The 12,766-nt window shown below is 38.2% G+C and overlaps 1 protein-coding gene across 1 annotated transcript; it reads left to right on the forward strand.

Annotated features, from left to right (window-relative positions):
• The first annotated feature begins 1,585 nt into the window (after nucleotides 1–1,585).
• LOC114025644 (protein Simiate) lies at nucleotides 1,586–12,013 on the forward strand. Its single transcript, XM_027839115.1, has 6 exons — nucleotides 1,586–1,738; nucleotides 2,664–2,715; nucleotides 8,403–8,532; nucleotides 10,668–10,744; nucleotides 10,834–10,903; nucleotides 10,984–12,013. Exons 1-6 carry the CDS (start codon nucleotides 1,660–1,662, stop codon nucleotides 11,119–11,121), a joined length of 546 nt encoding a protein of 181 aa, XP_027694916.1. The 5' UTR covers nucleotides 1,586–1,659; the 3' UTR covers nucleotides 11,122–12,013.
• Nucleotides 12,014–12,766: the final 753 nt, after the last annotated feature.

Below are 12,766 nucleotides of genomic sequence, written 5' to 3' on the forward strand. Positions count from 1 at the left end.
TCTATTGCTTGGAGGCCACCTTCTAGGTGAGAAAGGTTGAGTTCTTATTCCAGGGAGAGTTGGTTTGGAATGTGTCAGTTATTTGGTGGGTTCCTATTTGCTAATTAATGATAAGCTTAGTTACTTCTTACCTGCTGAAGAGTACCTTTAATGTTAGCATACTTTAACTTTTGGGACCCTCAGACAAAGTGCCAGTCATCCTGAGGCAAGGGACCAGAAAAGTGAGAAGAATGGAAACTGTGTCAAACAAGGATCAGTTGAAGGAATTCAGAATGTTTGTCTTAATGAAGAAGAGACTTGAGGACATTCTTGTAACTCATAACTTGTAACATATCTTGTAACTTGTTTCATTCAGTAAGAGCTAAGGAGTTTGATAGATTGTATCCTATTTTTTGTTTTGTTTTGTTTTGCTTGGGATGTGGGAATGAGTCAGTTATTCCTTATTCCACTGCCTTTTTGAAAATAAGTCGTTCTCTAGCTCATCTGAACTGGGAATGAGCTCTTTTGCTTTTATTTTTCAAGTCAAGCTTTCCTTGTGGAATTCTAAAGGTTTTGCATGTTTGTAAAGAAATATATTTTGGAATCTTAGAGATGTCAGTTTTCTAGGTACTTCTACAAGTCCCTTTGCTATTATAGAACTGTATAATTGCTTTCTCTTTGTTGAAAGATGAATTTTATTTTATTTAATAACATTTTAAAGTTACATTGAAACTTGCATTGACTTTGCTTGTTAGGTGGAAAAATTGTATTGTGGAAACTAATTACATCTTTTGATTCAGTGATTCTATTGCTCGAACTTAATTCAATATCTTTTAGTGGACAGAGAGAATTCAATTTTAAGTTAGAAAGATCTAGGTTTGAATTCACCCCACGGACTTACTATTTGTATGATCCCAGGCAAGAGACTTAAAAACTGAGGTTTCTTGGAAGAGGTGGCACCTGACAAGCAGAGATGAGGGAATAAATTCCAGGTATGGGTTGATGAGATGGTGTGTTGAGTTCTGGGAACAGCTAGTAGTATGGTTTGACTGGAAGGTAAGAGTTTGTCAATGTGGTGTGAATTAAGTCTGGTAGAAGCCCTTAAATGTCAAGGTGAGGAACAAATATTTTATCCTAGAAGGCACTGGAGAACCACTGAAAGTTTTTTTTTTTTGAGTGGGGTGGAATGTGGCCTGACCTGAGCTTTGGGATATACTAATATAAAAAAAGGAAGGTGAGAATGCCTGAAACCATATACATATACATATACATATACATATACATATACATATATATACACACATATATACATATATACATATTATATATATACATATATATATGTAAAATAGGAGTGATGGAGAATCTCTCCTGGGGCACCTTTGAAGGAACTGGTCATGTGCCCCGGGCCTCCCTTATTTTTAACAGGGGCCGCTCAACCTCGCTCCTCATCCCAGCAGTCTATTCATCCAAGGATTGCAGAGTAGCTGAACGAACCACCGCATTCGAAGCCATTCTGGCGCTGCACAGCTGCGCCCACCTCGGCTGCCGGAAGGGGGCGCTCGCACGCGCACGAGGCTCGGTGCGCGCGGGGGCCGCCGCTCCATGTGGGAAGGCGGAAGTGCGCGGTGACTTCTCGGTGGGGCTGCGATCCTTGGATCTAGAGGAGCCGAGCTCGGCATGGCGTCCAGTGCCGGGGGCATCGCCCCTGCAGCCCCGTCGTTGGTGGATCGCTACTTCACCCGCTGGTACAAGGCCGGTAGGTGGGAGACGGCGGGGCAGGGGCGGGAGCGGTGGCTCCGGCCCTCGGACAGAAGGCCAGGCCAGGGCCAGCGGGGCGCCGACCCCGCCTTTCAGCGAGCATGCATTAAGCGCTTACTGTGTGCCCGGCGCGATGCTCAGCACTGCGGAGTCCTGGGAAGGTCAGGGCTGACCCCGCCCTGGAGGGGGCCGGTGTCATCCCACACCTGGGGTTTCGAGTCAAAGGCGGGCTCCACGAAGGGTTTCTTTATTTATCAAAAGCCGTCCTAAATGGCAAAGAATCACCCGGGCGGGGGGCGGGGGGCGAGGGGGAGCTGCTGTGATGGTGGATACGTCCAGGCGGCCGCTTTACCCGGGACTTCGGGTTTGCATCCCTCCCCGAGGCCCTGAGAGCCCAGAGTAGGCTTGGCAATGTCGGGAAAAGCCTCATGAGGCAGCAGACTTTTCGGTCCCCTCTCTCCCAGCCCTGGTGAGAAAATGGGGTGATCAAAGCCATGAGGTACCCTCCTGTATGATGTCACTTGCCACCATGAGGCTTACTGCTGCCAGCCTTCCATATAGATAAGAGAACAGTCCTCGTGGGTTCTCTTCCAACCCAGAACCTTGTAGTAGGTAGGGGCGATCCTCCTCCGTGGTGTCAGCCACAACATGGGGAAAAAGGAAGAATGTTTCCACTCTGGACCCTTAAAATACTGTTATAAGTATTTAGTTTTTAATATTAAGTTTTTTTATTGTGTTTTGGGAGGTTGGTACATCATAAGAAACTATGTGTACCGTGAAATCTGTTATCTGTGTTCTAAGATTGCTTATCAAAATGATCACTTGTCTTTGAAATGATAGGTGTTTTCTTTAAGTAGAATGTAATATTATAGCAAGTATTAATTTAGCAACTATGATACACTTAATTCTTCTGTATTTCCTAGATGTGAAGGGAAAGCCATGTGAGGATCACTGTATATTGCAACACTCTAACAGGCAAGTGAATCTGAATTGTTATTTTAATTGTTGAAAAAATTATACTACTTGAAAATAATAATAGTGTATATTTGTATTTTTTAAAGATTTACTAAGTGTTTTTCTGAAAAAAAATTATGAGGCAAGTGGTGCAGTAATGGAATTTCCATTTTATAGCTGAGAAAGGTCAAATGTCATGCTCAGGATTATGTAGTAAAAAGCTGTGGGAGCCCTGATATTATGATTGTGATAATTTTATTTGCATGTAGCATTCATTAGTGACACCTCTAAGTTGAAGCTTTTGAGTAAATAATTGCTTCTTAAATTCCTAAATTGTCATTAAAGCCTTCAAACAATTCACTTTGGGTTTACCAAGTTCACTTGCTTGGGAAATAGCAAAAACTAGGTCATCCAAAATTCAGTTAATCACCAAGGATTTATTATACTACTTTTTGCCAGGCATTATGTTACTTAAGAACTAGGTAAATCAGGAGCTCCTTCAAAGAACTTACATGTTAATGTAGGAGATATACACATATATAAATGTACAGTTTGGAGAGGGACTGCACTTGCATATGGGGGATCAGAAAAGACTCATGTAGAAGGTGGTGGTTGAGCTAAGTCCTAAAGGAAAGTAGATTCTAAGAGAAGTGAAGAAGGATGGGGGACAGCCATTGCCAAGGCACAGAGATATAGGAAAATCACTTTAATAACTGTGGGGGGATATATTGGAGTAGGGAAGAGACTTGAAGCACTGAGACCAGTTAGGAGGCTATTCTAGTAGTTTAAGGGAGAAGTGATGAAGGCTTGAAATAAGGTAGTGGCTGTGTGAGTGGACAGGAGGGGATATAGGTGAACATAGAGGAGACAGGATTGGCAACTAATTGGATAGGGTGAGAGTGAGAAGTTGAGGGTAACATTGAATCTTTGAACCTGGGTGACTGAAAGGATGATAGTGCTCTTGGGAGTTATAGGGAAGGTTGGCAGAGAGGTGAGTTTAAAGAGAATAAAAGAATTCTCTTTTAGACATGTTAAATTTTAGACATGTTAAATGGATGCCTATGGGTCATCCATTTGAAATGTCCAAAAGGCAGGTCATGTGGGACTGGAGCTTAGGAGAAAAATTGGAGCTCAATCTATAGATCCGGGAATCATCTCAATAAAAATGATAGTTGAACCCATGGGAACGGGTGAAGTGAGAGAGAGAGAGAGAGAGAGAGAGAGAGAGAGAGAATGTAGAAACAAAAGAGAAGAGGACTCAGGATAGTTCTTGGAGTACACCCAGAATTAGTGGGTATGATCCAGATGATGAGTCAGTGAGATGGACTGAAAAAACAGGAAAGAGCAATGTCAGGAAAACTCAAAGAGGAAAGAGGGTTGATCCAGGAGGGAGAGGGTTGTCTACAGTGTCAAATACTTTCTCTTTTGCAGTGAGCAGATACTTACCATCTCTCTCTATCAGCTTATAGGTTGAGTAGCATTCTTAATTATTCTCTACCGAGCATTTTATGATCAATATGTTTGATTATTTTTGGCACCTTTTTTGTGGAGTGGCTCCATTAAGTGTGTAATATTTCCTACATACATTTCTTCAGTTCACAATAATGCACTTACCAATTGCCTTTAAAAATTTTATTTTATTTTATTTTTAATTGAGTTCTAGTTCTCTTCTTCCCCCTCCCTCCCCTCAAGAAGGTAAACAATTTGATCTAAATTATAGATGAGAAATCACTAAAAAAAATTACATATTATCCATGTTGCAAACCACAAACACACAAAAACCAAGAAAAATAAAATTTAAAAAGTATGCTTCAATCTGCATTCAGAGTCCATCAGTTCTTTCTCTGGAGGTGGGTAGCATTTTTCATCATAAGTCCTTTGGACTTGTCTTGGATCATTGTATTGCTGAAAATAGCTAAGTTATTCACAATTGATCATTGTACAATATTGCTGTTACTGTGTACAATGTTCTCTTCACTTCCAAATGCCTTTTGGTTGTAGATACTCCTTATTGCAGTTCCCTAGAGTTCTTTAGTGATTTTTCTTTGCTTCATATCCAAATGAAGTATGAGTCAAGGAATAATTATGAGGCTAGAATGGACTTTAGAAGGTAATCTAGTCTAGGGTTCCTTGGCTACTTATATTTTTGATATAACCTTACTTTGTTTTATAGGACTAGAGGTTTTTCTTTCTGGTGATATGTAGCACCTACATTTTGCTGTTATAATTTGAAAAGAACTTTGAAGCAGTTTTGAGATGGCAGTCACAAGAGCAGCATAAGGGCCTGCTAGCAGGGTCCTAAGGCATTGACGCCATATCTGATACAGCTAGATTTAGATTTTGCTTTCTGGGGCATTTCAAAGGAAGAATTTAATTCAGTCCAAATGCCTACATAAATCCTTTCCCGATACCTAGCTGTTAGTACTGTCTGCCCTACTAAATTACATCGTATGTGTTTCCTATTACAGGTGTGTTGTTACCCCAGGTGAATATAAGTTCCTTAAGGGCAGAAACTGTTTTTTTTTTGTCTTTGTATCCCTAGATGGAAATTTTAACATGTCATAGGCTATATTTAAAATGAGACAGAATATATAATAACTAATATGAACAGAAGAGTAGCTGGCTTTGAGATTAGGAAAGGGAAAGCTGCAGATTAAGAACATATCACTTTTTTATTTCCAGCATTGTCCAGGGGTGAGAGGTCTCTGATTCTAGATGACTAGCCTGGTTATTTAACCAGAAGTATCATGACAATGGAAAAGTCGGTCAAAAAATGTCTATTAAGCTTTTATGTGCCAGACATTGCACTAAGTTCTAAGGATATAAACAAAAGCAAAAAACAGTCCCTGCTGTCACGAAGCAGGTGTTCTAATAGGGAGGTATATAATAACTAGATACATACAATATATATATACAGAGCAGATGAAGGTAACTTCAAGGGGGATGGTATGAGCAACAGGGGGGTGGGGGGGGAATGGACAGAAATGGCTTCTGATTTTGGAGTTTGAGCTCAGTCTTGAAGGATGAAAGGGAAACTAAGAGGTGGAGGTGAAGGGGTGAAGGGGCTGAGCATTTTAGGCATGAGGGACAGCCAGCTGGAATGCACAGAGATGAGAGGAAGGATTGTGTTAGAGGAACTCCAAGTAAGCAAGTGTAGAGCTCAGGGAGTACATGGTGGGAAGGAAGGTATAAGAAACCTGGAAAGGTAGGAAGGATTCAGGTTTTGAAGAGCTTTAAAAGACAAATAGAAGAGTTTGTATTAGATCATGCAGGTAATAGGGAGGCACTGGAGCTCATTGAGCAGGGAAGATGATATGGTCAGACCTACCTTGTCAAGAACCTAAAGAGAAATTTTAAAAAGTGGGAAGGAAGGGAGCTTAGCAGTGGCAGATTTCAAACTATCTTACAAAGCAGCATTCATCAAAATGATTTGATCCTGGTTAAAAAATAGATAGGTCAGTTAGTGAAACAGATTTGGTACACAACATACAGAAGCAAATGAACCCAGTAGCCCTATTGTTCGAAAAAACCCAAATATCCCAGATAAGGACTCACAATTTGAAAATACCTGCTAAAACTGGAAAGCAGTCTGGCAGAAATTAGGTATAAACTCACTTCTTCAAATGTATATATGACATAGACATTAAAGGTGACATAATAAACTAATTAGGAGAGGAAGAAATTACCTTTCAGATCTATGGATAGGGGGACAATGACCAAACGAGGGATAGAAAAGATTACAGAAGATAAAATAGACAATTTTTATTAACAAGTATATGCACAAACAAAACAAAACCACAATGCAGTTAACATTAGAAGGGAAATATAACTAGGGGAAAAAATCTATGCAACAGATTTCTCTGATAAAGTTGTCATATCAAGACATGCATACCATGTATAAAGAACTGATTGAAATTTATAAGGCTAAGAACCATTCCCCCATAGATGAATTTATGGTCAAAGGATATGAACAGGTAGTTTTCAAAGGAAATTCAAGTTATCAACACACTTGAAAAAATATTCCAAATCCCTAATAATTAGAGAACTACAAATTTAAAGAATATCTATGATTTATCTCACACCCGTCGGATTGGCAAAGATTACAAAAAAGAAGCATGGCAACTGTTGAAGGAGCTGTGAGGAAATAGGCACATTAATGCACTTTTGATAGAGCTATGAATTGGTATAGCCATTCTGGAAAACAGTTTGGAACTATGCTCAAAGAGTTACTAAACTCTGCATACCTTTTTGACCCAGAAATACTACTATTAGGCATTTATCACAAATAGAAGAAAGAGGAAAAGGAATCATATATTCAAAAATATTTGTAGCAGCTCTTTTTGTAGTATCAAAGAACTGGAAACTGAGGGGATGCTCATCTATTGTAGAATAGCTAAACAAATTATGGCAAATGAATGCAAGGGAATATTATTGTGCTCTAAGAAATTAAGGAGATGGTTTCAGAGAAACTGGGAAGACTTATGAACTGATGCAGAGTACAGTGTGTAGAAGTAGAACAGTAAATACAGTGACAGCATTGTAAAGACAAACAACTTTGAAAGACTTGAGAACTCCAATCAGTGATTCAGAAGACAGCTGATGAAATTTGCTACCCAATTTTCATACATTTTTGGATATAGCCAATATGGGAATTTATTTTGTTTGACTATAATGAGGGCTTCACCCCTCCCACCTCAGTTTGGAGGGTGGGGAATAAAAGTGCAAAGAAAGAAGGATAGGATAGGGGAAAAAAAAGGAAAGAGAGCCATTGAGGTTTCTTGCTTTAAATAATCCAGTTTCATGTATAATCCTGGAAATTTAGGAGAGATTATCCAGAAGGAAATAGTGACTGACAGTGTCAGGTGCTAGAGAGGTCAAGAGGGATCAGAATTGAGAAAAAGTCATTAGATTTAGCAATTAACATTGGAAACTTAGGAGAGAGCTTTTGCAGTTGAATGATGACACTAGAAGCAAGATTTCAGAAGGTTTAGAAGAGAAAGGAAGTTAGGTTACCATATGAGGATCCATTAAAAATATGTAACTCCCTTTGCCTTTATTGTGTTCATAATTTTTTTTTTGGTCTCTTCAGTGGTTTGTCCCTTTCACTGTTACCTATATACAGAACTGTTACCAAAATTAATAGATGTCATTCTAGTCTCTTCAGTCTCATAAAAATGAAGATGAAAGTGACTCAGGGTAAAAAAGTATATGTATATCTCTGTTGTCATAGATCAGAGTGTATATATGTGTTTATATCATTCTCATTTGTAATAAGTAGATAATACTTGTGCCTAATTTTGTGAGGAACAGATGAAATACTGTATATGAAGGAATTTGTAAAGCTTAAAGTGACATATATCAACTGTTGTTGTAACTATTTTACTTTCTGTCTTCCATCTTTTAGTAACCCTATTATCTCTGGTCCTGTTCTATTAGCTACTAAGATTTAATCTGTTTTCTAGCATTTTTGTATTATCTTAGGAGTAGCAGTTTTCAATTTTGTCTTAATTATTAATCCTTCATACCCTGCATATTAAGCCTTAGTTCTTTTCTTTCACCCAGCAACAACCACAGGGGAACAAAAGTCATTGCTTCTGGACCAAGTGTTGAGTAGTACAGTGTAAACTCAGAGAAATTGTACCTGACACAATAGTAGGTCATGGATGAGATTAAAATATTAACTAATGGATAATGTTTCTTTTTTATAGAATCTGTGTAATCACATTGGCAGAATCTCATCCACTTTTTCAAAATGGAAAAACAATTAAAAGTATTAACTACCAAATCAGTGCCAACTGTAGCAGACTTCAGAACAAGGTTTCTGGGAAGTTTAAACGGGTATGGATATTTGTTCTTATTATCTCTTTACATCCTCACCATTAATAGTAATATAAAAACAAATAAGCCTTGAGAGAGGATGGTGGTGAATTGATATAAAAAATCCTTTCTGATAATATAAAGAAAATATTTGTTCTCTGTACTAGTGGCAAATTCTTAAGAGTATTTATTGTCTGTAGCTAGCACAAAATTATTTTTGCCAAGGTGAAAACACAAAAGATTATTGGTATTTGTTGCCCTGTAATTAATAATTAAGTGGTATGGCTTTTGACTTTGGAAGTGAATAACAGGGATAGAAGGGGAGGTTTTGGGATTGGAGAGCAGAACCCCAGTCATGGCTAGGTTTAGTGTTCCTTGTTTTCCCATATAATCTTTTGTGATTAGGGGTGAATGCTTTTAGTGTTGTTACATGAGGGGCAGGGTGTTATAACTTACAAAGTGCTAACCAATACCTTCAAGTTTTGCCGGGGTAGGCAGATTATCATTGCTTTGCTTATTTAAGAAGCTTAAGTCTATGTGAGTGACCTCTTGTACCAGGAAAACCAGTTCTTGTAATATTTGCAAGATTTAGGCAACTTTTGTTGGGAGCATTTTATAACTTTACTGAAGTAGATTTCTTTGTTTCCAAATTTTTCTTACTACAATCCAGCCACTTGTGAACCCAGTATCTTCTATTACCAATCATATTTTATATATACAAGTATACACACCTTAACCACCTCCCTGGTTACAAACATCCTATCTTTCATACTTCTGCTGAAAAATTCCCATGAAGAAATGAAGGATGTTAAAACACAAAGGATTGCTTCATGGTACATTGAAGTATCTTAACACATTAGTCATATTTCATGTGATATTTCAGTGTTATTCATTTTAAAACAATTTTTAAAATGCTTTTAATTCAACAGAATATTTTTAAAAGAATGATATATATAGATAGATAGATAGATAAGTTTCTCAAAAAATCATGACCCCAGGTCTTCCTCAAAGTCTGTTAAAATCTGCTGAGGAAGCCCTTCTAACTCCATGACATGTTCTTCACTTTCTGATTTGTTTTAGTAAGAAAGAATGAAATTAGGAAGCAAAATTTAAAAAATTTGTACAGTGTTATAAAACCCATCATGTAAAATTTAATATTATAGAGCAACTTTGATTTTTGTACACTTTGGAAAGTTTATCCTAGAAAGTAGGCAGTAATATTACAGTTCAATTCAGTAAATATTAAACTCTTCTTACAACGTGCTGTGCTAGGTGCTGGGGGACAAAAAGATGAAAAAATAGACGATTAAGTGTGCTGGGTTTGGTCATTTTATTTAGAAGTGGGTAACTTTTATTCCCTGCTCGAAGACCTTGAATAGTTTCTTCTTACCTCAAATACAAACTCCTTGTTAAGGGGTGTAGGATTATTCCCTTGTTGCCAACCTTATTTCACAGGTACTTTTTCATACACAGTGCACTCCAGCCAAACTAGATCACTGACCTTTTCTTGATTTTTATCCTGCCTTTTTCACCTTCTGTGTATTGGTCTGTCCCTTCCCCAGGTCTTGTCCTTTTGAAATCTTTTTTTTTTTTTTTCCCAAGGCCAGCTTCAGTTCTCACTTCCCCTATGACATCTCTTTAGATTTTTTATGACACTCTGTTTGACCCCTTCTTTGCACTTAACTGAACTCCTAACTTGTGTTAGTACCGTATAGGATCATAAGATTTACACCTAGAAGGAATCTTTGAGATCATCTAATCTAAGATGGCAAAACTGAGACTTATAGAGATTTAATTTAACTTGCCAGTGGTCACGTGGTCTTCCCACTCTACGATTGTGTATAAATATATTATCCTTCCCTTACTAGATTGTCAATTCCTTCAGGGCAGGGACTCTTTAAAAATTCATCTTTGTGTATTTCTTGTGCCTAGTACAGTGCCTTGCACATAGAATATGATCAATAAATGTTTATTAGATTGATTTTCACTTATTGTTAGTAAATTTTTACAGGAATGTTAACTAGTTTATAAAAAAAAATTCACATTTATATAATACTTTAAGATTTACTAAATTCTTAGCTTTAAATATAAGGACTGCTTATATGTTAAGAAAAATTAAAATATGAATGAATTCTTGTTCTTTCTTTTATATCCAGGGGGCACAATTTCTAACAGAACTTGCGCCTCTTTGTAGGATATCCTGTTCAGATGGAGAAGAATATACTGTGTCAAGGTCAGTTGCTTTTGAAACAGAACTTGGGGGAGAAGGAGAACGGAAGCAATTTTCTTTTAAAATGGTCTTTAAAAAATTTTTTTTAACAGCTGTGTGAGAGGACGGTTGATGGAAGTGAATGAAAATATTCTAGATAAGCCATCCATTTTGCAGGAAAAGGTAAAAAAAAAAGCCTTATTTATAATTTTTGTTGGGTTTTTGTCATTTCGGCTATGTCAGATTTTGGATTTATTTTCTAGCCATCCACTGAGGGATATATTGCTGTTGTGCTACCCAAATTTGAAGAAAGCAAGAGCGTTACTGAGGGATTGTTGACACAAAAAGAATACGAAGAAGTCGTGGTGAAACGAATTAATAACAGATCAGAAACATCATGAAGACAAATGAAATCAAAAAGAAACACAGATCTATATGTGTTAAAGGACCACCTGCTGTAGAGCACGACTGGACAAGAAAGTGGTGGTAGAACAGTCCTCTCCGTATTGTGGGATGGCTCTGCTTCAGTTCCTGGCCACTTCAGTATTGGTGATCTTTGCCAGTCAGTCTTGATTTATTAGGTCATCTTTCCCTCCCCTGCCCAAGTATGCCCTATTTTTCCCTAGCTCTTCTCACTTATTCAAACGCAACATAAACATCTGGGAAACTACAAATACTATTTCCCAAATATTTTGGATTCACTTTGGCGAAACAAAAGACACCCCACACCCGACCCCTCAGGCCTCCTCGTTCACCAGTTTCACCAGAACTTTCAGACAAGGTAGTACACTCTGCCCAAGGACACTTCTTGATTGCCTGAACTGGAAGAGTAGAGATTGGGAATAAGAGAAGGTAGAAACTAGACCATCTTCTCTTTACTTATTTTTTTGACCAGATCTATTATTTGGGGAGCTTTTGGTGAGGATTTCTCTCTCCCATTGCAGATGGCCATATGCTCTTCAGCTTAAAGAGCCTAAGAAAGCTGCTTGGGCTCCTAAGAGATTAGGGACTTGCCCAGGGTAAAACTGTCTGTGTCAGAGACAGGACTTGAATCCAGGTCTTCCTGCCTCTAGGCCCAACTCTTTCTGTCCACCATGCTGTTTCCCTTGTCATCTGATCTCCAGTCAGGTTTTTCATATCTCTGTCCCTCCCGTTTCCAGGGTGTTCTCTCCCATCTCGGCTCAGAGCTGAGATGGTGAGATTCAAGTATGTGAGTTCTCACTGAAGTTGGTAGCAAATGAGTTTTAGTGCATGTGAAAGTATTACAAAAAGTATAAAATGCTATCCAATGTATAACTTTTTATTATTCTTTTTTGGGTCTTGACTGATGCTGTTGGTTGAAGAAACTCCCTTTACAAAGGCAAATGTGGTAGCTGCTTTGCAGCTTAGAGTGTTAAAAGTTGCTAACAGCCCTGAGAGGTTAAGTGACTTGCCCAGGGTTATAAAGCCTGTATTTATTGTAGCTGGGACTTTGAGGCTAGCTCCTATACACTGTGCCAGGCTGCTTCTCACTGGTAAAATACGATAATTCAATTTTTGAGCATTTATTACATGGCTACTTTATAAGTATATGTAAGGCTCTAGACCAATGTTTTTTAAACCTCAAGTATCTTGAGTAAATTTTTAGGTGAGAATTTATCATGTAATCAGTTTAGTGAAATGCAGAATTTTAGGCCTGGGAAGGGGCATTAGAGGTTATCTTCTTCATCTGTAAAGTAAGAGGTCATTTAGTCCAGTCCATTTACTTTATAGATGAAGAACCTAAGGTTCAGATGGAGGAAGTGGCTTGCCCAAGATTATACAGTCGTCGTATCTAGGACTAGGACCCAGATCCCTCGATTCTCCATAGGACCCTTTCTACCACGTCACAGTATAGATAAGGTTTGATGTTGAAATCTCTACACATTTTAGAAAAACTCAAAGAGAAAGTGAATGGTGAGTTCTGGGAGTTGAGTTTGGGGACTTTGTTATACAGAGGCATGGGAGAAAATCTGGGGTCTGAACAAAAGATGTAGGTGAAGATCCTATAGTTTGTAAAGTGTTGCA

The sequence above is a fragment of the Vombatus ursinus genome, unplaced genomic scaffold (genome assembly GCF_900497805.2).
Source record: "Vombatus ursinus unplaced genomic scaffold, bare-nosed wombat genome assembly UNPS02014832.1, whole genome shotgun sequence".
Lineage (NCBI taxonomy): Eukaryota > Metazoa > Chordata > Mammalia > Diprotodontia > Vombatidae > Vombatus > Vombatus ursinus.

Coding starts and splice junctions, on each gene's coding strand:
- LOC114025644 (XM_027839115.1), top strand. CDS start 1,660: ATGGCGTCCAGTGCCGGGGGCATCGCCCCTGCAGCCCCGTCGTTGGTG. Junction 2,716..8,402: donor ATATTGCAACACTCTAACAG/GCAAGTGAATCT, acceptor TCTTTTTTATAG/AATCTGTGTAATCACATTGG. Junction 8,533..10,667: donor TTTCTGGGAAGTTTAAACGG/GTATGGATATTT, acceptor TTTTATATCCAG/GGGGCACAATTTCTAACAGA.